Below are 24,261 nucleotides of genomic sequence, written 5' to 3'. Positions count from 1 at the left end.
AACATTTCCAGTTCCAAAGGAAACCAAAGTCTTTTCCACTGGGCGTAAGGCTCCGCTGCCGCGGCCGCCGGCCCCGCTCCCTCACAGGGTGGGCGGGCCCGCAACCTACGGGCCCGAACACAACGCGGCCGTGCCGCCACCGTGCAAATGTTCGCCAAAATGGACAAGTTAAGAAGTCACAGCATGGCCCTGAAGCCGCCGCCCCCAGGGTCCCCGCAGGCCCCGCTGCCCCCGGGCTAGCGGAGGGCTCGGGAGGAAGCCCCGGGCCCGGCCCGCAGCCGCTCCTGCGCTGCCGCCACGCCGGGCAGCGGGGCCACAACTCTTACACAGGCTCCTGTTCCCAAAGTCGTGCCCTTGCTACTTCGCTTGTGTTACATTAAAACAGTTGAAGGCATTATAAAGCTGGGACACGTAAACCATCTTTTTAAATGTCCCAGCATCTGGGACTTTCAGCTTTTCTGTAGTAGGAGGCAGCTCCATAAAGAAATGACCCCGAGCATGGCCAGAACCATCCAGTGACATGGTGGCCTTTGCCAAGAATGCAAATCCTGCTTCTGTGGAAATGTGACAAGGAACCAAAGTCCAGCATTGTGAGTTCTGGAAATGAAAATCAGATTATGTCCACCAGAGTGTGGGATTTTCTCTGTGGTGTTTTGGGAAGACTGGCAAAGGTAATGATGTGTTAAAGTCCAGTGTATTTCCTGTTGCAAAAGCAGAAAAATGATTCTTCATCTTTGCTGCCCTTTGAGAGTCATCTTGGTGCTTACATCAGTAGAAAGTACCATGCTAGAACAATGGTACTCTATTGCATGCAAGAAAGGGTCATGCTAATTGTAAACCCATAACGAAAAGTGTGCCACCCCCTACTCCCAGAAGACAGATGCAGAAGAGTACTACACTATTGCAAAGGCCAAACATCTGTATTTTAATAAGTTAGAAGAAATCCAGATATAGAAGCCATAGAGTCACTGAAATGTTAACACGTTAATATATTTTAAAGCAAATATAACACAGTGTACACATAAAAACCATTTAATACAAAGTGAAAATCATTAGATGCACCTACTAATGCTGATTTTTGGTTATTTTTAGGTGTTTCACAGAAACTTGGAAACAAAGCTCTTAATTTCAGTTACACCGGGTTAAGTGGTGAAACTGATCTATAGCAAGCAAATCACTGCCTTTTCATTCACCTGGGAAAGACAGCACCACAGCAACTGAGTGTGTCCAAAAGGGCACCCAAGGGAAACAGGCTGTGCACATTTGCCCCACTACGCTAAGCTATACAAGAAACCAGATGTGAATTGATTGCTGCTTCTGAATAGCAAAGCTCAGTAAGTGCATCCCTGCTGTACAAAAAAAAAAAAAATAAAAAAAAATTAAAGTGACAACAAATAGAAAACTGGCAACAGATAACCATGTCTGCCTAAAATATACACATATGATACATAATTATGGCCATGCTGGCTATGTAAGTACGCCAGTATGTAAGCCTGTTCAAGAGCAAAGCTTTAATTGCACAGATTAGAAAAATGAACAAATGCTTTTACAGAGCAAAGCATAAGCTTTGGTTTATGCTTAGACAGTGAACATTATACCTTCCATTTTTATTATAACATCTATTAAGAAAAAATAGCTGTTTCTCTATGAATAAGCACTCCATTCCACACAATGAAATGAAGTTCAATGTCTTATTCAATGAACCCATTAACTGTATCTAGACTGGGAATGTATTACATCTTTATTGAAAGCTACTGAACTACAAAATGTTTGACTTACTCAATTCACAGTTCCCCAGGTCTCCCCCCATCTTTAAAATGCTGCATATATAAAAATAACTCCAATATGGCACAAAAGTGGGATTCTCAAGGGAAGGCAAAGGATAAAGGGGCAAAGGGAAGCCTCCACTGGCACCATTAACGAATTGCATATAGTCCAAGAAGAATTTGCACCCTATACAAAATGAGCTTCCCTGTGTTCCAGTTCCTGGATCCTTTTTGGTCTCAGTCTGTGGTAAGAGGGCTTCAGATCTGTGGGGTGAATATCCTCTGAGCCTGATTTCTGTTCATTTGTGTTTTGTTCAGCATCACCTGATGGAAGCGCAGAGCTCCTAGCCATTTTCACAGTATTATCCTGGGGGAGAACAGAGCTAGCACTGGTTGGTGCACAAGCTTTAGCAGAAGAACTATCTCCATTTTCCTTTGATTTGTTAGAGGGTGGTTTATAAAATGTCCCTGGAGGTGGCTGCAATGTTCTTGGTGCCCTAAAGGCAGCAAGAGGATTAACATCAGGACCATTCTCTTCTGCTGCTGTCCTTCCTGACCCAACGACAGAATATGGCTTATTAGGAAGAATGGCATTAGATGAATTGTTACCAAGGCTGCACGAGGATGATAAAGCACCTGCAGTTCCACTCTCGAGTGCTCGGATCTCCTGGGGCACATTAGTCATGATCATTGCTGTCCTTGCTGTGATATCATACTGTTTGTACTGCTTGTCCCAAGTTTTTCGCAGCATCTGGGTGTCGTAACAAGGAAGCCTGCAGCAGGTATCAACAGCAGGGAGTGCCTTCACCTCTGAGACTTCTTCAATGGTAGGGCTTCTGCCCAGCTTCTCTGAACTTACTGCCCCTGTATTTCGTGAATTTCTTTCATTCAAAACACATGGAGGAAGTATTCGGTCTACAGGCAGGCTGACAGGGCGAGATGCTGCTTTTGTCCTTGGAGCCCGCAAAGGAACTTTGGCAATCTGACGGTTGGGTTTCACAGGAAGTAAGTTCATTTTACAGGGGTCTTCACCTAGAGAAATTAATGGATCATTGTCTTTCTCTGCAGCTGGGCTCACAGCATCACCTAGAAACACACAAATAGATGTGACTGGATCTTTGCACCCCTTGACAGTTAGTATTTTAACAGGATAACAGTTTTTAGGGATAGCTTGAATACATACTAGCAATAGCCTACTCTAACTATATGTTAGCATTCCACTAGCAGTAAAACACATATTGTACAGCCAGAACCAAAGAGAAAACAGACAAAGAGACACTTCACGTTTTGGCTTGTGCTTTGCCATCTCTGAGTATCTTCAGTTTTAGTATGTTTCAGGATGTCACACTGTTGATGTACGGGACATGACTGAACTGGTAACATCAGATGAAAATCAGTACAATAAAAAAGGATTATGTGCAGTTACTCCTAAGTGAAATACATGAAATCATACCTACATTAAAACAAACCCCTGTAGTAGCATCGGCAGATAAACAGGAAAAAAAAATTGAGTTAGAATTAGGTTAGCAAACCTGGGGTTTTTAAAGCAGAAATATTGATATTCAAAATGCTCTGATGATTCTGTCAGACAATTACTCTTTCCAAAACCTTCTGGTTTAGTTCCAGTGAGTGGCAATGATATACATTTTGGGGGCAAGAGTTGCCAAAATACATCAAGTGCTGAGTATTAGTTTGCAGCACTGTAGTGGATTTCAGAAATCCATAGTCACAGCATTATTATGGCTTTGTTTTGTTTGATTTTTTCTCTTTGAAAAAAGGGAAAAACCAAACTACTGTTATATTCTCTTACCAAGTACTTCAAGCTCTGACTCCATAAACAGATTTCTTAAAAGCCTTTAGAAAGATTTGATTCTCTGTTCTTACAAAAATAAACAGTATATCGAGCAGTGATAAACAGGTTGTATCACTTGCTTCTGTCTATATTGCAGAGCTACATGCACTATAATCTAATGCATCCAGAGCTCCTTATTCACCACCAGAGTTAACAGCATACTAACCAGTTACAGATGTATCTGCTTCTTCTTTTGTATTCTGGCTATTCTTCGATTCCAAAAAGAGTGCAGCTGTTTCTGAAGCTCTTTGACTTGGAACTATTTGAACACCCTGCTAACAAAAGTCAGAGCAGAAGTAAATGAGAATTCAACAGAAAAGGCACACCTTATCAAAAAAACCCACAAAGATTTATTAGAAATGTGCTCTGGAATGCTCCAATTTAACAAAGAAGTTAATATGGCATAGGTAACCTTGTGGCAACAAAAGAGTCACTCACTTCCTTTATAGCAACAAACGAGTTCCTCTGCTGCTGTGGCTCCCTCTCATCTGCTGATAAAGCAACTCTGACTGTAACAGCTGTTTCTTCAGAATGAGAAGCACTCAGAAGTGGTTTCAATGAGACATCAAATATCTTTTCATAGTATGTTATGAGCAGCTCCACTACCCGGGCCTGATAAGGGTAGTCCACAAGTGACGACAAAGAAACTGTAGCATCAGTTTGACGTGGTCTGATCAGAGTTGGGCCAAATATTATGCCAAGGTTGCTGGCTGACATTTTATTTTCATCACATTGTTCTGTAACTCTGCACAGAGGAAAAAAAAAAAACAACAAACCAAAAGAAACCCCCAAAAGTTAGAGGGTTTTACTACTTCAGAAATACTTTTGATATTAAAATTAATATTAAAATATAAAGAGGATAAGAGACAATAAAAAACTGTAAGTGGGTTTGATAGGCAGGGAGAATCTTCAGTGGAAACCACATTTAACAGTGGCTTGAACTTCCCACACAGTGTTTTTATGTTCTATTTGTAAAAAATATTTGTGGCTATTTGGCATTTATGAGGTGGGGAAAGAATGTCTCTCATTCTAAGTAATAACATAGCTATAAGCCCAATATTACCCATTTTTATAGGTAATCATCAGTTTGGTACATCATCGTACAAACCACCTTTTGGAGGACAAGGAAATGAAATGTGACTGAAGAATGGTTATTAATAGACATGATACAAGTTTTGATTTTCTCTTAATAGCCTACAAATCACTGCCCTGTCTTTGTTACATCACAATTTAAATCATATTTAGATCCCCACACGTGACTCTAATTACTACTGACCCCACTGCTAGCAGAGAATCAAAAATAATGGAGGGCAATGCTTTCCCTGCTTTATTTCCCTTTCATATTCTTCTCTCACTTGGGAATTCATTACATGGAAAAAAACTCCAGCAACAGAACAGGGTCTTCAAAGGTATATGTGACTTCTTCCTCAACAGTCAGCAAAAAGATACAGGAGATTCCTAGCATGCAGCATTTAGAAGTTAAGTTTTCAACCTCAGTTTGCATTTAAAGTATTTTCTTACCTGTGAAGGTGTCCAATAAGGTACTGGAGAGTGTTATAGTTTGGTACAGGCAGTTGTTTCAGAAGATCTTTAATTTTAATGATGATCCTGCTCAGTTCAATACAGAGTGACTGTCTTGTCTTTGCTTTGGGACTAGCTTGTTTAGCATCCAACTCCTCATTAGTGTTCTGGCTTTCTTTTGCAAGTCCAATGAACTCATTGTAAAGCCGAAACAAAATCAAGGGTTCTGGAAGCTGAAGAAATATGAAGATTTCAGAAACATACTTAAACCTGAATTTTAACTGCTTCCTTCCTGTTCTTCTTCAATTTTTTCTGGTCCAGCATCTGTTCTTAGAGGATGATATTGTTTAATCCTTGTTCATTAGCTCAACCCCCAATTTTTTCAAACCCAATCCCATCTAGCAAAAAATGTTCTTCCTACACCTTTTTCCAGAAATAATTTGCTAACCATTTCCTAATATAGCTCCAGGATTGAGCATTTATCACAACTTATCTTAAGAAATCTTAAGAAGATTTCAAGAAAATAAAAGATTTTTTTCAAAATCACTTAATGGTGATGATCATAGGATTGGAATGCTTATCTCTGACAGCCAGCATGAGGAAGAGGACAGGACCATGCAGCTAAAGATTACTCCTTTCAGAGTTAACAAGTTTTCAGAGTGACTCAATTTCACTGGGCAACATCCCAGCTTCATTTTTTCACATACATATTGAAATGTTTTAGAAAATTCAATCACGAAGCTTTAAAGCTCTGTTTTAGAAGTAAAAGATGGATAATCCCTCCATAATGAGCACATAATGACCACTGTGAGTGTTTCATGCAATTTTTGTTAGCAGGTATTAACAGGAATATATCAGCATCTGTCTGCATGAAGAGGCAAGAACATGGGAAACTTTTAAACTCCACATAAGACAGGCAAATTCACTAATCAGAAAAGTTTTAGAAATTAATCTCTGCTATAATTAAATAAACAAAAGCTTGTTTTGCATATGGTACTAAAAAAAGCCATAATATCCATGTGCAATACATATTGTTTTCTCAGCCCTTGTCACAGTCTCCACATGTAAATAAAGAAGTCACTGCAGTTATACAAGGCACTTGTTTAATCTGCTGCTGTAGGACTGCTGAAAAAGGCTGGTTGTTTTGTACTGTACCGAAGAAATATACTTCACTTTGGTTTTCCATCTGACCTCTCAATTCCATACCTGGCGGAGATACAGCTTGAGAACATTGCTGATATCATGTGCATAGAGTTCTGAGAGCTCAACCAAATCCTTTCCATTTTCAAAAGCTTGACAAAGCTTTTCAACTCTTGATTTGGCTCCATTCACACGATAGATGCCCTAAAATTAAAAGACCAGCACAATTTTATTTAATTTTGAATGGAAGTTGTAAAACACATATGATACTGACAGCATTAAAATCTTAAGAGAATTTTTTTTTAAGATTGTGTCAAACCTAAGCATGAACAAACTTGAGCATACCTTGACATTCAGTGCTCTGCTTTCAATTTCTGACGTACACTTTTTGATGATGAAAGGAATGCCATCAGGAACATTTTTAGCAGCTTGGGCAAATTCCACTCCAAATAAGTGAAGCCTTCCATGAAGTTTTTTGTGACCACACTGAATAGCTAAAGTCTCTAAACATTTTTTATGGCATGCAAGTGAACACTGCAGGGGAAGAAACAAAAAAGCACATGGCTTGATACAATCTGACACCATAAGAAATATTTCTGCTGTTTGTCACCCCATATGTGAACGAAACAAGTCTAGTTAGTATGGTGTTCCTCTGCTTTAAGTTCTTGGTGATTATAGGAGCACAAACTCCAATTTTTATATAGAAATGTAATTCAAGTTTCCAAAACTCCCAATTTTACATAAATCCCAAGCAGCAATTAAAACTAAATTTCAACTTACCTCCTCACATTCAGCTCCATGAAACACCACTAAGCTGTCACATTCTCTGCACTTAGATGGTGCTCTCAGCTTCCGTAGTTTGTGTGTTTGTGCTGCTTTGGACATATTAGCATTTCTAAAAGGTCCTGGAGAATTTGCAGTTTCAGATGTGAGATCATTTAGACCTGAAGAGAATTTCCCTGTTATAGTCATTTTAATATCTGCTATTGGGTGGTATTTACTCTGATTTTTAGAACTGTGCTGCAGAACACAAGTCTGTAAGTAATGGCAACTAGCAAAATAATCAACAATATCTCAATCACAAGGAGGTAAAACTATGTTGCAATTCACATAACAGAGACATTAACTATCAATATTGTGTAAAAGCAGAATCAAACAATCATTTTTGCATTTTTAAGTATTCCATTTTCTCCTGTATTGTGGCCATGTGAAAATATTAGGACATTTAATTCCAACTGCCCTGCATCTCAGGCAACAATTCATGGAAGTTTAATTTTATACATTTTGAAATCCTGTACTAGAGGATGAAAGATGACATGTTTTGGCCTGTAGTGTTTCTGAAATACTTTTTAAAAAATATTTTGCAGCAAGGAAGAATTAACACACACTCTGGGCAGAAGTCACATAAAATAAAATAAAAATAAATTTTAAAAAAAATCACCGATTCTCAGTTTCCTCTAACAACATCAAAATATTTTCTAGAGGATTTTAAAACTAAAAAGAATAGCAACTGGTCCTTTTTGTGTCCAAATTTTTTCAGGCAATTTATTTAAAAAGCTATCAATAACTCTGTGAACCAAACTCCTTTGTTTTACAGATGACTTAAAATTAGTACATTCATGCTAATGACAAAATTAGCACATGCCCAGAAAGCTTTTTAAATGCTCAAGCATTGATTAAAGAATCCCACTCCAAGTGAAAGCTTCCATTCATTAACACATTGCCATGCTTTAAGTCTAGATCTGAACTAATATTGTTTACCACAGGTTCCTTCCTAGAAGGCAATGTATACATTTAGGAAATAAGGACTAAGTGAAGAATTTCCTAAGGGCTTTACTGAGCAAGTGCCACAAATATTTCAAAATTAGTTTGTAAGTACTGTAGACATACCATAAAACTATTTCTGATAATCCAGTTATTCAGGTTCTATGTTGCCTGTGGCAACATAGTCATTATACAGTCAAAATTCACTTGAAAATAGAAATGGCCTGGTCAAATCTGGGACTGACATTACTGAACTCATTTATCTTAGCTGAAAAGGGTAAAATCTCAGTCATAACCCTAAACATTTGGATTCACTTTTTCCCTATTTGCCACTTACCAACTCTATGTATTTGTGCATTTCATGTTTGTGTGAAGTTTAGAAGTGATCTTAAGTAACTCAGTGCCATGCAGCTAAATTTAAATGCAAATGTCTGGAGGGAATGGTTAGTGGATCATTTGCTTTACCTCAAGAGGATGAAGACACTAGAAATGTTCTAACTATGGTTGCCCATACAGTAACCTAAACATATAAAGACAATTCTGCACCACTTCATTAAAATGATTTGAACATTATTCTTCATCTCTCAAGCTCAAGTGGATGCATATTGTATTGAAAAACAAAGCTGTTGGCAATCACACCTTGTTAAAGTACTTTTCTTAAGAATATTAAAAAGAAAAGCCACACATTGTAACAAAAAGCACCTTCTGGGGACTTCAGGTACAGAAACAACATTACCACAGTCTGAAGGAGATGGTGGCTCTCTTTCATCAAGATCATCTGCAGATGACATAGTCCCAGTGGAAGGTGTTCGTGGAAGTCGTCTTTTAAAATCCCCTAGCAGATAAGAAAAATTTTCAGGAAGCTGTAAGTATCAGTCCCACCCAACTGTTAGTTTTTCATTACATGCTCTGCTCAATACTTGCTAATTAATTCAACAATGATGTCTTCACTAATGTGCAACAGTGCAGGAAAAAGACTTGAGTATAGCAGTGAGTGTAGGTGTACCTGGGCTGGCAGATGGAGAATCCATGGATCGGGACTCACTGCTTCCCCCAGCACTCTCAGAGTCACTGCACATTCCTCCACTCTGGTTGCCAACTGACCATGATCTGAATGGTGGTGGCCCTCGCACTGCTTTTGAAAAGAAAGTCTGCTAATTCCAAATGTCAAAGACAAAATCTATTATTTTTTAATTGAAAACTATATGTGAGTATATTCAAAATAGGAAAATTTGCACAAGTGACAAGAACATGCAATATAGTGAAAAAACCCCAGGACATATAATATCCTGTAAGAGCTTCAGGAGCTAAGAAAATTCATTTCAGAAGACCTGCAATCAACATGGAATTTACAAAACCAATGGAGTTTCAATGGCTAGAGCTAATTGAAAGAGTTTAGCCCACTGAGTTTGACAGTACTTGCTGTCTGAATTGTATCTCACCTTTCTTGTCAAAGGATCTAGGTATGCATAAAGGCAGCTTTCCATTTGTCCTTATTTTGCTCAAATACATTATGTTTTATAGGTTTTGAACTTCATAATACATTTATAACCCTTCAGTATTACATTTCAGACTGAGACACTAATAACTTTGTAATTTTTCAAAAATTATCATTTACTTATTTATTTAGAGACTGAGCTCCAAAATAAATATAGAAGAACTACCTTGAATATCTGTGTTGCTGGAAGATCTCTTCTCTCTAACCTTTTGTGAACGATGATAAACTGGGCTTCCCACATCATCTAATGTCTGAGCAGGAAAATCTCCTGAACACTGAGATAAGTTACCATGGGATGTATGGACGCTGTTTGTTGATTGCTTATTAAAAACCCTTCAGAAAGAAAAAATTAATTTGAAGAATGAGTAAGACAAAATTTAATGAAAAGCAATGTATTTTTTTAAAACCCTGGGTGCTAAAAATGCTACATTTATTTACTATTCAAGAACATACATTTCTGACATGTCATTCTCATAATTAAATTTAATCCCAAAATTAAAAAATAAAAAGAAGATTCATTTTCAATTAAGTATGTCAGATTTCAATTAAGTATGTGTTTTCACTCCACCCACAGCAGCTTTTCCACATGTCTTAATGTATTATAAATATTATCTTGCAGACTTTGGAAAAACAGCCTATCTGTTCATCTGAAGGTAATCAGAAGCCATTGTATTCTATAATTATGCTTTCCCCCCCAAAAGATTCTCTGACCAACCATCAGGATCATACACCTATAAAAAAAGAGGTGTTCACATACTCTGCTTTTTAAACGCACAGAAAATGTGCTGGAGCTGTCAGAGTGTCAATTCATTTTGAAAATCCACTCTCACTGTAAGAACAGAATAATGTTAACAGTAATTAATGTAAAATGCTGAAGCACCCTGGGGACAAAATGGCCTGCTGGCCAAGTTCAGCAGTCAGGAAGCTGTTCCTTAATCAGTTCTATCCTATCAAGCTTAAGGGAAACAGAGACTGAAAAACATTCAAATTTGCATTTGTTCAAGGAACAGTCCCTTAAATTAATGCAGACTCAAACAATAAAAATGATCAAGTACATGAAGAATCACAAGGTTATAACAAAGAAAACAAAAGTTGGGGAGAGAGGAGGAGAAAAAGCATGCTCCTATAAATGTCAAGCAGTAAATAGCTGGGAGAGCACACAAAGTGTTGGAAATTTTATGCTCATCAGTTTCTCAGGGAGCTATATAGTTAAATCCCCTGAAGTCAAAGTTTATGAGTATAGCCTAAATCAGTCTTAAAAGGCAGGAAATTTACAGACAAGAATTAAGAATCTCAGCTTTAACTTTGAATTTCCTGCCTTTTGTTGGTAGAAGTCTGACTCAAGCATTTGGTTTTTTGTATTTAGTTTCCTTTTGAAAAACGATGACGACGCTTTCCTGTAGAACTGTGAAACACACAGATTGAAATGGATATTCTGGTGCTTTAGTGCCAAGATGTCTATTTTACAACAAATTAAAGGGGGAAAAGCATTTGGCATGCTGACACAAGGAGCTGTCTTTGTCTTGAAATCTTTACTTCCACATTAGCTGGATCTTCCATAGTTTAACAATAAAAACTTCTATTTCATACAGGTTGGAAAAAAAATAGGCTATAGGACATCCCTACAAGTGGACTCTCAGGTTTTTTTTAGGCACATAGCATGAGACAGACATCGAGAAACACTTCCTGCCAAAAAGTTGCCAAATGGAAACAGTATGAAAGAAGCTACTTTATGTAGCAGCAGCAAGGCCTGTTAAAGAGGAAAACTATTTCTTCAGACTTTCTAAACTGATTATCAAGTTACTATTTTAATGCGGATACTGGTTAATATTAATTAAAATTTTGGACTTGGTAGCGTTGTGGCAGCAATACAAGTCTTGCACAACAATTGTCAATGTTTTAACAAGTATTATTGCATGCAATGACATTCTGCCTTAGAATTCAGAGGAAGATTTTAGTGTCAACATTGTATATAATCTACCATCTAAAAGATGAGACCAAGAGAATAGTAAAGCATGGTAAAACACCAGGATTCCTTCAGTTCCTCCAAAAATATTGTTTTATTGTTAAACACATGTTGCATTCTAAACTGAGCGGTTGCCACCTGTACTTTGGCACTTACCCATCAACCTGGGAACTCTGGGTTTCAAAACAACCTGATTCAACAGGAACACCATCCTTTGGCAAACTTTTCACAAACTCTGAATACTGCTGACCAGGGTCATAGAGTTTGGCACTCTCACAGAGGGACTGGCAGTTAACTGGCAGAGATACAACCTGAGCATGCTGCAGCTGGAACAGGTTAACTGTTGCCTATTGGGAGAACAAAAAATTTATTATTTGTAGATCATTTATTAAACATTTCACTTACACTTTGCTCAACCCAAATTAATACCCTAACAGAAGACTATCTGAACAATAAGACTAGAAAACTTCTAGAAAACAGTAACATGTTACTTTTTACAGTCAACTTTCAGGAGATTTGCACAAGCTTCATCTGTAACAGAGACACAAGTATTTCTCTCCTCTCTGGCTTATTGAATCCTCCCACTAGCAAAGACAATTCCAATTGCTTCTCAGTTTGGGTTGATCAAGATAAACACCAAGGGCTTTTGCTATCAAAATGGCTTTTTTCATGCTCTGGAATGAATATTAGTCATCACTACAATGATGAAGCAGTTGGAATTCCAAACCCAGGTGAGCCCTGTATCGTCTTGAGACATGAAATGGACAAAACTGTGTCCCAGCAGAAACTGACAACTGAACACTTTCTTCATTAAATTACCTAGCACTAAATCTAAAAGATTTTATCACATGCCAGAGACCAGAAAAGGGGACACTGCATAACTGCTTCATCAGCTTTTGGGTTGAACAGCAGTCTGCAATTTAAATAGACTTGAACTGACAAGTCTGTCTGTACTTTCTACTGTTCTTATGGGCTGGTTTTAGGGTTGCTCGTGAAGCAGGGTTAAGTCTGATGTTTTATTTTCCTTCCCCACCCCAGCATTAAATTTTCATTGTCTCATCTAAAAAGAGAAACAAAAAAAGCCCCAAAAAACTAAAAACCCCAAGCATCTCTAGGCATAATGAGTGTTACATACTTAAAGCTTTTTTTTAAAAACTGTGCATGTCATATGCAGTTTTGACCATCGTTTCCCTATTACACCAATGAATTAGTACATTCCACTAGTCACACTGGATCCTACAGTAGCTGAAACTGACATCAAGGCTCAAGTGTGTTAATATCCATTCTGGGTTTGATCCAAATGCCTTTGCTAATGCACTAATCAAAGCAAAGAAAGCTCTACTCTTAAGCAACAGAGGAACACTACTGCCATCAAAATTTTGAAAATGTACTTTTATAAGGATTGTGTAGTCAGAGTGCCTGCAAAGCAACAGCTCATGAAACACCCAGAAATGTTCAAGACCCACCCCACCCCTTTTTTTTTTTAATTCCTACCAGAAAGAGAACACAAATAGATTAAAAGTTTTTCTCCTTTTTCTTGATACCTGTCCTTTGAAAGCTTTCAACTTAAAATGGGGCTTATGAGGGCTTCTCTTAATTTCAACAATATATAAATATCTGTGCAAAAGGTATTTTAAAAACCATGCTTACAGCTTTAAGAGTAAGATCACACTGATAAATAAGCTCCCGAAGCTGTGTTAAAACATCACTTTTAACGTTTTCCAAATAATTTCTTTTTTCTTCAACCTCTGCCATGCTTGCTTTATAATGTTCATTGGCTTCTTCAGCCTAAAGAAAACACAAGTATAAAGAGTTGATGGACTACAGGCCGTGACACTAGAAGCAAGAAAAAACTCCACTCAATATGCTTGTATTTGAGATTCCCTTTTAAGATAAAAACCCAAAGGAGCACAGTATATTTAAATTAAAAATGGGAACTCAGGTTACTCTCCTTGGGAAAGCATGAATAAAACCAGTATAGACTTAACTTTATAAGCAAGGAACAAAACCTCTTTACCTTTTGAAGAGCTTCCTCTTCTAGCCTTCGTTTTTTTTCCAGTTGCTTGCTGAAATCTTTCACAAAGCTTCCACTTGAGCTGAGATGTTCCTCCTCAGCACGAGCAGTACAGGATTTTGCCTTTTCATACTCATCTTGACGCTGCGTATACAGCAACTTGGCTTTTCTGAGAGCAGCTTCCAGCTCTTGCTGCAGAATGCAGCAAAAGAAAAAGAATAAACATTAATTTTTCAGTTATTTAACGTGACGCTTAACGAGATTCATGCACAAGTCTGCATGCTGCAGTACCAAGTACATATTCATTGAAAGAGAACCTCCTACAAATGTCAGATTGCCATGCAATAGACAGTTACATCTACTTTCATTAAGCCCTACAGACTATGTATGAATTCAAGTGCATAACAGTCTAGTTTGGAAATTTCATCCTTTTGAAGAATTCTAGACTGAACTGCTAGATATGAAAGAATTACCAACCATTTTTTTCTGTTCTCGCTGCCAAAGTTCCTTGATATCCTTTCTTTGTCTATCCAACTCATTCTTCCTTCCAAGAAGAGGCTAGATAGGAAACATTAATGGAGTACATTAAAGGCATATAGGCTGGAAGTCTGTTCTTTTAAATATTCTACAAAATTATATATGCTTTTGTCTTTTTCTTTAAGCATACCTGCACAAATTTGTTCGACTGGAGAGCAGCAGCTGTTTGTTGCCAAAGTTGACTGTTCTCGATATCATTTTGAAAAGCATTAATGAATATCGACTGGAATGGCATGAAGTCCTAAAATTACACAAAACACATTGATGTTCTAGGTTAGTCAGGTATAACGCCATTCAAATGTCTGTATAAGTGAAGTAGATTTTCAATTAAATGTAGTAAATTATTTACTACAATAGGTATGAATGTAGAAAACTACTAATTTCTCATCAGTGATTCATTTTACTAGGAAAACACTCTGCAAGTCCAAAGCACAAAGCACACAAGATATTAGTCAGCAAAAAGAATATCGTGGATCTGCATATTCAACAAAAATAATATTATATATATAAATTTCTGTAACAAATGGAAAGATGTAAAATGCGGATCTTTTAACCACTGCTTTATCGTGTAAATCAATTCTCTATCAGCTTAAAAATCTTCAACATCAGAGTTGTATCCTGGGCAAGCCATCCAATAAAGATTTAAGACTATTATAAAGCCCCTAAGGTATACTCACCTGGTGTCCAACAACAGCTTTAGCAGTTTCAGCCATTTTTGCTAAGTTTTTAGCACACTCCATTTCTGTTAAAAAAAATTTTCACAGTTACTGTTTACATTATAACACAACAACGGTTATAACACATGCTAAATGCTTTTTACAGTCTTCCTTTAACAAACAGACTATAGAGGGGACCACCTTCGCTTTGTTACAGGCCTTTAATTATAGGAAATGTGTGATAGCTCTGTCCACTTCAGCCAAACAGCTATTAATTTAGAAATCACATTATTGACAGTCTGCAGCACAGAGGCCTGACAACAGATTTAATTTCATCATGACAAAGCTGATTAAATGCCAGAAAGAGCCACTCACCCAAGCTAAGCTTTTTTTCTACCCATGCGACTACATCCTTGGTATATTTTGACCATGCTTTAGCATAGGACAGAGCCGACTCAATTCCACTGTCATTTCTTAGGAGCATGCTATCAACCTCCTCTGCTCGAAGATGTCCTGCAAATAAAGCATCCAACACAAAGAAGTGATTTTTAGACATGACCACACACTGAGAGGAAAGCCAGTATTAGCCAACTGTGAATGCTTAAGCAGCTCTGATCTTGAGTTGGTCTTTAATGCTAGTTGACTCTAAACAGGACTGACAGAGGCTTTAGAACAAATTAAAGGGTCATAGTATTTTATCTGGAGTAGTCATATGGTCAGCATAACTTTCTTCAAGAAAGTGACCCACCAAAACACCAATTGTATGACAACACACAGAAGGTGCTTCCTGAATCACAGAAGTTCTGCCCTGCCCCATCCCTCCAAAAAAAAGCCAACCTGGGTACCTGGGTTGAGTTATTTTCAGGAGAATGAAACCTTTGCAATAACTTTTTTTTTCCACAGTGAAGTTGTAAAGGCAGCATAGGCATAAAAAAGTGACCAAGCAACTTAGAACATTTTTAAAAGAAAAAACCCCACAGATTACAAATTGGTGTTTATCAATGTTAAATGAATGTCCTACCTTGAATATCATCCCTTTCATGCAGTGAACCCCCAGACTCCACAGAAAGATTCTCAAAAGACTGGTGTACAAAAAATAAAACATGAAGTTAGCAAAGAAAATTTCTCACTGGAATTGAAAGCTAGCAACATAAATGGCATTATCTCCTCTTTATTTTTTTTCAGATAAAGCAAGCTGCACCATTACTCCCTCTCATCCAAGGTATAACATCTTTCAAACTCCTGATTGCTATCAAATGAGAAAGAATAAATAGCAAGGAATAATTATACCTTTACATCAACAATCTTGAAGATCTGTGATGAAAGAGTTAAATATCAACCAGATTTGTTAAACAATTAAGTGAGCTCCAGCTTTTCCTAAATCCCTATCTACCTTTTGAAAGCCTTTTCACACACACTTAATGCCAGATATATAAAACAGACATCATTCTACAAGCCATTACAATCCTGTATTTCTTCCTCAAGAGAATAAAGTTTTTTTGGAAATTATTTGCAGGTGGTGCACTGTAGACACAACAGCTGACTAGTAACACTTTGCTAATGAAGCCCTGACAAACAATACAACCTGACAGAATGTAATCCAATAATAAAAGGAATTTAGCACATAATGTCATCCCTACCTTTGTCCTCACTGCTCCCCCTTTAATTGTCCAAGTTGAACTACTTGAAAACAAGACTGTGCTGTAGACCTGACTGCTCAACAACTTTAAAGGAATAAAAAGTTTGTAACAACTGCCCCCTTAAAAGCCAAACCAAAACAAAGACATCAAACCTTACATAATTTTAAACTGATTAACAACTTTTGAAAACTTTGAAGTACAAAGCAAAGGCTAAGATATAGCTGCAAAGTGCCCTTAAGCTTTGCAAGAAGAGCTTGTTTCCATTTAGATTTGGTGCTGGTTTATTTTCAGACATTCACTAAAATGGAGTACAGTTATCAATGATAAAAGTAGTTTTGGTTTGTAGGATTTTTTTAATGTAAATGAAAACAGATCATAAATCAACATAAAAATCTCTCAAGAGCCATTGTTGACTTCACAGCAAAAGCAGCTTTTCCATAAACCAAAACACACAAGGTATTAATCATCAATGACATCAAACAGAATCAAGCTACAGCCTAAAGACCTGCTTACTTCTTAAGAAAGTAAAATACTATTATACTGGCTATCTAATACAAGAGAGTTTTGACAAAATGGAAGGGCATTTCCAGAACAGGTGGGAAAGCTATCTGAAGTTGTCCCCAACTAAATTGGTAAGAACCCCTAAAATCTGAGTATAGCAATAGATCTATAGTTGACTGCAGAGAAAGCTTGAACACTCCTAGATTTAGTTCAGATTTTATATAAAATATTACTGTCTTCAGGTAGATTTAAATGTTGTTAGGGAAAAAAATAATAATTAGAAAACCTCCGTACTTCATATTAACTTGATGCACTTTTACATTCTGGTGCTAAAAATTATTTCACATTTCTCTAAGACCGACAACATTGCAATCCTGAAAACCGTTCACTCCTTCCCAGTAAAAGAGGCACACTAGTTAAGGAAGCTAATCAAAAGTCACTCATTCTTTCACATTCACCCACTGCAAATATTTAATACCAAATTTTAGAAGCAAGTGAGAACAAATGCTTTTATATATGTCCTACAACTTATTATCAGAATGTGATCCATACAGCTCACCCCTCTCAAGCAACCAACGACTCATCCCAGTAGTCCTAGCAAAAATTAAAAGCCTGACTTTCGTTTCCAACTTCAACCAGTCTCTTCTTTTTTTTCTCCTCATTACCCAAGACTCTAACAGGCAAATCTCTTCACACACTTTGAAAATTTTATACTCCTCCTTTATTATGCTCTCAGATCTGCACAGCATCAAATAGCATTCAAATAGCTTGTTGAGTAATGAAAGGTCAGACACGTCTGTCTGGTCTCTTTCAGTATATTTTAAAGTGCTTTTGTTTTTAATTAAAAAATATCTTTGCTTCCACCTTGTACATCTGGTTGAACTACAAGAGCTGAAATGAGAACAATTACATTTGCTAAGAGGGGGTATACATGTCATTTAACTTAAGATTCCAAGTGGAATGCCTTAAGTAAAGAATGTAGACTCCCCTGCAGTCAACAGAAGCAAGATCAGTGCTGCCCACCCCCCTCCTTGGAGCCATTCTCATCAGCTTAATAAGGGAGGTCCCTAACTAAAGAGGCAATTAAAATATTTCTCCTTAATTGACCCTCAAAATATTTACATGTTAAATTCTACCAAAATGTTATGCTCTATTTAAAATACAGCTAGCTGCTATGATCAACCACTGAATACACACAAGTACAGAAAAAAATTAATACAGCTATTAAATATTTTGCATTTAACTCCTCTTAACACTCAACTCCTAGTTGGCCTCCAAATTGCTCTCTGAATTGTAGATTAAGGCAAAATTACTAACCTGTTAAATGTGTATTTATTTGCCTAAATGAAAATGCACTTAAGATAGATTTCTAAGAAACTGAACTATGTCACTCTACCTGCTCCAAAATTTATAATTGTTCACCTTCACATTAGCAAAAGCATGAGATACTACAAAAGCAAGTCTTAAATATAAGCTGATAATTTCTGAAGCACCTAGAATGGAATTCGTTCTTCGTTTCACTATATTAAAATTCCCCCTAGGCCTTCTCCCCATCCCCATGTTCAGAAGAGTGATCTTAGAGAGAATCAATCATTTACTTCACAACACAACATATAAGACCATCTATTTCCACAGGCATGTATTTTTGAAATGCAAAACCATTTCAAGATTAAAATGTTGGCAAATTCAGCACCTTCCTTCTGCTGGTGATCCAGTTGGATGAACCAGTACTTTTTCAAATAATGTCGTTTATTTTAAACGAGATGCTGGGTTCCATGCTATTTTATTTCATACTTTTTATCAGTGACATAATTCAAAGTTTGCTGGAACCAGTTTTCTGAGTAGACTACTTTCACTCCACATTGTTTATGAAGGTAAGTTTTGTAGCAGCTACAGAAGTAGCATTTGTGTGATACCACACATAGGAGAAAGATAGATTATCAAACATAGTCAAAGTCTGAAAAGCTGTAGCTGCATGGCTTGCTGCACACAAGCCTGTGTCAAGAAATGCTAAGCTGTAAGTACATTTCAAGTAAAAAAAAATGCACAATCTAATATTTTTAACCTTGTTACAATTCAGCTTGTAATACACATTAATTATCAATTGTATCTTCCTTGCATGTAACTCTTAATTTTATGTGATTTACTGGAATGTCTGCCTCTCAATATACAAAAATTTGAAACAAAATTTGGTACTGAGCATTTTTCAGTCATGCCTTCAGTGTGTTTAAAGGGAAGTTTGTGTTTTTCTTTTACTACCTCTAAGTTGACAGTTCTTTTAGTGAATTGCTGCTGAAACAGACCACAAAGTGGGCTCAGAAAGAAGAAAAGGTCATTTTGTCATGAATATGCATCTTTAAAAGCCAAAATGGAGTCATTAACCCTTTGGTTTCCAGATTTAACAGGTAATAGAGACCTAACTACTTCACCAAGCAATCATTCAAGTATCTTACTTTTCCCTATTTATTTTCACTTAACCAATTTAAAAATCTCAAAAAGAATGACAGCAGGTAGCCCTGTCAAGTCATCACCATCATTTAGAATTGCGAGAAGACTCAAGTATTTGAAACCTTGAAAACACATTTTTCCTGGGTTGAATCTTGCATTAAAACTCAGATGACTCCAAGTGTCCCAGCTCCATGATGCAGAGTTTGAGAGGAACTGAAGTCTCCTTTAACAGATATCATCTTACACTCCAAGAGAACGTGTTTAGCCTACCCGACTTCTCCTAGATACAGGAAGTCCCAATGACGAGCCATTGTCTACATCTCCCATAAGGAAGTCTGAAACACTGCCAGAAAAACAAAGAATTGTGTTACTTCATTACTTTACCTCACTAAGCAATTCTGAATCACTGAATTAAAAAATTCAGATAGTGTTACTAAGCCCTTTAAAAGTTCTGCAAACCATTTTAAGTAGTACTCTTATATTCTCTGCAAGTTCTATACCATCCTAGATTTCTTTATTAAGAAAAAAACCCAAACTGACAAAAACCCAAAAGAGTAAAATTGTTCTAGGTGTAGCTAATTTAAATTAATTTATCAGAAAATGGTTGTCCAAAAGAAAATTAAAAGCTTTTGTTATTACAGCTCCACTAAGTTCTTTAAAAACTCCTTCTGTATTCCAACTTACACGTTTCCAAAGGTGAATGCCAATGTTTCAATGGAAGAAAATACTTCACTGAAGAGTTCTCTCTTGTTTTCTTCATTAACTTCTTTGAAGTTCACCGCTTGCAAAACAAAAGAAAAGAAAGAAGAAAAGAAAACCAAAGGGTGAGCAGTGGGGCCAATTAAGCAAGTTTACCAGGCCTAGAGACAAATTTTATACACAAAATCTCCTACACAACATACAACATTATATTTTTCTGAATAATTGAAAAAACATAGTTTTAAAGAAGATTAGTAAGAAAGTAAACACTAAAGGAAAAAAATTAACACAATCCAGATGCTTCCCACAATGAAATCAGATTACTCTTGCACTTCCTGTATCTTCCCACCAAGGAGCAGCTTTGTGTGAAAATGTGGGTAATGCATGGACAACAAAAACAGTCATTTACCAACTAGAGACAAATCACACAGCAGCACCACCAGCACAAAGCAGCTCACAAATGCAGTCAGATATTGGTTTCTTTTCTGAGCAGAAAATTTCAGAATTCCAAACAGAAGCAGTAGGGGTGCCTCCTCAACTGAATGCAACCCAGAACACAGCATTTCTGGCTTGAATACAGGCAAGGAGAAAGCTATCAAAAGGTGGTGTCTGCTGCAAAACCCTTCCATTTATTAGCTTCATAGTCTGGCAAAAGCCCCTTGGTTTTTCTTATGTGGGGGAGAAACTCAGCATAACTATTGGTGGTCCCAAATAGGAAGGAGTGTTCCTGAACAAACTAGATGGTTTAAAGTGGTGATCAAGTACTTAACCACTCAACACAGCCTTTAGCACACTTCCATGGCAAGCTAAAATAATGAGACAAGAATGATTCATCCAGAGTTTCTATTAACAACTACTAAACAAGAAGAGGGAGGGAGAAAGGACAAGACAAAAAGCACGACCATTTTTGTCTGTTTTCAATTTAACTCCATAATCACCGGTGACTGGGAGATTTTTTGTAGAAAAGCTGCATACATTCCTTTGAGCTGAAGCTGTATCCTCTGGAGGGAAGTTTTTCCCAGAGTTACATTGTGAGAAATGACAACTTCACATTAGTATTTTAAGTTTACTTTTTTATTTGTTTAAGCAATACAATATTCTTAATTCTCTAGATGTGTCAGTCACATATGCTCACACCTATTTCAGAGATACTGCAATGACACATGTGCAGGTACTCAACCCACATAAGATTTTGCAAAATCTAACAAGGTTAATTTGTCTTCCTTACATTTCAAATACAAATAGAATACAATGACTTGTAGAAGTAGCAAAAATAAAGTAATGTTAAAACGTTGCCCATTCTATACAAATTTTCTCAGCAAATTAACAGGCTTTAATCTTTAAAAGTATTCAAACTTCCTGCCAGGTGCCTAAATACTAATGGGTAACAAACAAAGAAAGTACAGTAATCTGCTCCCCCATTAGACTTCCTTTGTGAAAGGAAAAGTTTTTAACCAGTAAAGTAACACAGTTAAATCCATTCCTTTTTACACAGTATGTCAACAGACTTGATAAACATTTCAAAACAACTATTTTCTAGACAAAGCCATTACAGAAAATACATATTTTTCTCATGGGCTATTTTTACAAGAACTTGCACATACGAAATAATGTTGTAATAAGCCTACAGCAATAAACAATTATCACATATTACAATAACATTACCAGTCTCTGTTGACACAGCTCACTACTAAATTACAGCTTCTCCTACCTCTTCGTTTGGCTACACTTTGTAATTACACAAAAAAATACCTCTGGCACCTTTGTTTGAAATGAGATTTGATAAAGCTCCACAGATGGCTTCTTTTAAAATGACTTTGTAAATAGCAGTGGATTTCTTTTTTTTAAATTCAGATTAGTCAAAAACCTCAACTTTCCAGAAATAATGCTGTGTGTATAACTCTAAACCTTGCATTCCAAATCATCAAGCAAAAACTGTCACAATGAGACCTATTGATTACCAGCTCCTAATGACTGGAAAAATCATTTAACAGCCGGCACTAAATGCAAACTGCTTCAAAATTAGAAGGAATTAGCACAAATTGTCTTTGCATTCAAAGCACTTACCATGGAAACATTCGTATATTCGTTAGCTGCAGTGTCTTCGGAGAGAGAACACTTCTTCCACTTAGTTAACAAGACATTAATTTAGAGAACCTTTCCCTAAAGAAATGCCGTCTGTTTTACTCTGCCTTCCTGTTCCAGGAAGAGTTTCGTTAAACTTTACACTTTATATGCCAAAGAAATCCTTTCTTTTCAGGATCCATTGCAGAAGGAATAACAAGTCTCAAATTTTTCAGATTTACTTCTTTTCACTTCTCCTGAAACAGGTTAATCTAATCTCTTAGTAATTCAGTAGAATACCACCAGCTTTTTTCTAGCTTACCACCACTGGAATGCTGATGTACTTAACGTCAACTTTAAACCACGCACTCTCTTTCCCCAGGACATCCTGACTGCACACAATAGCTACTGACAACAATGAACTATAGTAATCTTGCCATGTCTGGAAATGACAGCTAGCTATCTATCTATAGTTCTACAGATTTCAAAGTATACAACTAGACAACTCTTAAGCAAGATTTCAAGTGACACACAATGAACTTCAAAACACCATATGACAACAGCTACATTAAAATCCAAATCCAGTACCAGAAATGCAAGCTTGTAGTGGATCTTTACTTCCAAAGCTGTCTTCAAACTGAGGTGGGTTTGGCAATCTCATCAAAATGCTGCAGTAGGCTGCAGTTTCAGCTCTTGGGTCATGCCACCAAAACCTTTTTCAATTTCAATTTCTGGTTCCCCAGACCAGGCTGGGAAACCCAAAACAGCCATGAAGGTTTTGGAAGTGAGAATCCCAGAAGCTGAAGCATTGGCTGAGGACATTTGAGCGATGCTTCTAAAATGATGAAGAAAAAGCTGACAGCTGTTAAGACCGAAGGGCAACCAGGGCCTTTAAAAGGTGATGGATAGTTCAGTGAGCTTGCAGGCACACAGCCACAGGACACAGCCATGCTGGAGTCTACACGAGTTTATCACATCGCTCACTGCCTCAACCCTGCTGCCCACACACACATGCAGGACTGACAGCAGCAAAGCTGCCTTGCAGAGCCTGGACAGGCTTGCAGAATTTGCTTTTAACAGGTCAGTTTTCTCATACATGATAGATATATATGGTAACATCACCATGTATTTTTTTTAGACAGGAATACATTCTCAATCCATGCTTTAAGCTGACTTATAAGAAGTAGGCAACTGGCTTGACTTCTTGGAATTGAGTTCCTTTGCAACCAATTTTATCTTTAAACTCACAACAATGCTTTCAAAAACCTTTCAGAACTATTTCAAAAACAAAACAACCACCCAAGCAAACAAAAAACTCAACAAAGACCAAAAGACCACTCCCTCTCTGAAAACAAAGATTTGTAATACTTCTTGTTATTACCTCTCATCTTCAAAAACGTGTAAAATAAATGGGGAGAGGAACATAAGTAAAGAGCTATAGTATGGAAATTGGAAAGAGGCAGAAGAATATTCCTGTATCCTAGAGAGGATCACCAGGCTGTCTAAGCCCCACTGTTCTACTTTTAGTTCTTACTACCACATAATTCCACCAGCCTGTACTTACTACCAGGTTTGGCAGCCTCCTCAACTCGAGCTGGATATCAAAAAGACAATTTCAAAGAACTGTTTCCTACTCCTTCCATGATCAATTTTGTTCAGAATGTACATCACAAATACACCAACAAAACTGGTTACTTCATCTTGTTTGTGGTATTTCTTTCTGATACAGAGCTACAACAAAAAAGCCTATGCCTAAATAGGAAATTTCTACAAGACAAGTGTAATTTTCAGCTTTACCAGGAATCAGTCTTCATTCTAGTGATTAAGCCAAAGGGTGTAATTAAGAGCAGAAGAAGAGTACAAACTTGAATTCAGCATGGGATCAGAACCATGTACTCCGGGGCCATCAACTATTTAAAGGCACTGAGTGGAAAAATAACAACTATGAATATGATGCTGTGCCAGAATGGGAAGTGACTTACAGAAACAGGAGTCTAAACAGGTTCCAAGCAAGAAGCTTCAGTAAGTTTCAATTCTTTCCGGTCAAGTGAGGTGTCATTTTAAAGACATTTTTCATTAAGCACTCAAGCAAGCGTATATAAGTAGTAGAGTCCAAAGAGTCCCAGTGAGGCATGTTATGTCCAAGTTATAACAAGAGAAATCAAATGTATCATGTCCCACTCTTCTCACCACCA

At 37.1% G+C, this 24,261-nt stretch overlaps 1 protein-coding gene across 7 annotated transcripts in view; it reads right to left on the bottom strand.

Moving 5' to 3' along the window:
• Positions 1 to 965: 965 nt before the first annotated feature.
• Positions 966 to 24,261, bottom strand: part of ARHGAP29 (Rho GTPase activating protein 29) — a 49,427-nt gene continuing 26,131 nt past the window's right edge. The window contains exons 1-21 of one of the 7 annotated variants that reach the window (XM_015636653.3): positions 22,070 to 23,334; positions 19,988 to 20,084; positions 19,574 to 19,646; positions 15,736 to 15,796; positions 15,090 to 15,227; positions 14,736 to 14,800; positions 14,189 to 14,299; positions 13,999 to 14,079; positions 13,525 to 13,713; positions 13,158 to 13,295; positions 11,664 to 11,854; positions 9,708 to 9,874; positions 9,050 to 9,178; positions 8,780 to 8,878; positions 7,060 to 7,223; positions 6,625 to 6,813; positions 6,346 to 6,483; positions 5,140 to 5,372; positions 4,057 to 4,363; positions 3,785 to 3,893; positions 966 to 2,852 (exon numbers count right to left, since the gene is read on the bottom strand). In XM_015636653.3, coding sequence (XP_015492139.1) covers positions 1,954 to 2,852; positions 3,785 to 3,893; positions 4,057 to 4,363; positions 5,140 to 5,372; positions 6,346 to 6,483; positions 6,625 to 6,813; positions 7,060 to 7,223; positions 8,780 to 8,878; positions 9,050 to 9,178; positions 9,708 to 9,874; positions 11,664 to 11,854; positions 13,158 to 13,295; positions 13,525 to 13,713; positions 13,999 to 14,079; positions 14,189 to 14,299; positions 14,736 to 14,800; positions 15,090 to 15,227; positions 15,736 to 15,796; positions 19,574 to 19,630 — 3,465 coding nt within the window. In that variant the 5' untranslated portion in view covers positions 19,631 to 19,646; positions 19,988 to 20,084; positions 22,070 to 23,334 and the 3' untranslated portion in view covers positions 966 to 1,953. Of the gene's footprint in view, positions 2,853 to 3,784; positions 3,894 to 4,056; positions 4,364 to 5,139; positions 5,373 to 6,345; positions 6,484 to 6,624; positions 6,814 to 7,059; positions 7,224 to 8,779; positions 8,879 to 9,049; positions 9,179 to 9,707; positions 9,875 to 11,663; positions 11,855 to 13,157; positions 13,296 to 13,524; positions 13,714 to 13,998; positions 14,080 to 14,188; positions 14,300 to 14,735; positions 14,801 to 15,089; positions 15,228 to 15,735; positions 15,797 to 19,573; positions 19,647 to 19,987; positions 20,085 to 22,069; positions 23,335 to 24,261 lie in introns of those variants that run through there. The other 6 variants (XM_033516364.1, XM_033516365.1, XM_033516369.1 and 3 more) reach the window with 6 other exon arrangements.

Source organism: Parus major, chromosome 8 (genome assembly GCF_001522545.3).
Source record: "Parus major isolate Abel chromosome 8, Parus_major1.1, whole genome shotgun sequence".
Classification (NCBI taxonomy): Eukaryota; Metazoa; Chordata; class Aves; order Passeriformes; family Paridae; genus Parus; species Parus major.
The sequence above is the reverse complement of the archived record's forward strand: the minus strand, read 5'-3'. Positions and strand labels throughout refer to the sequence as shown.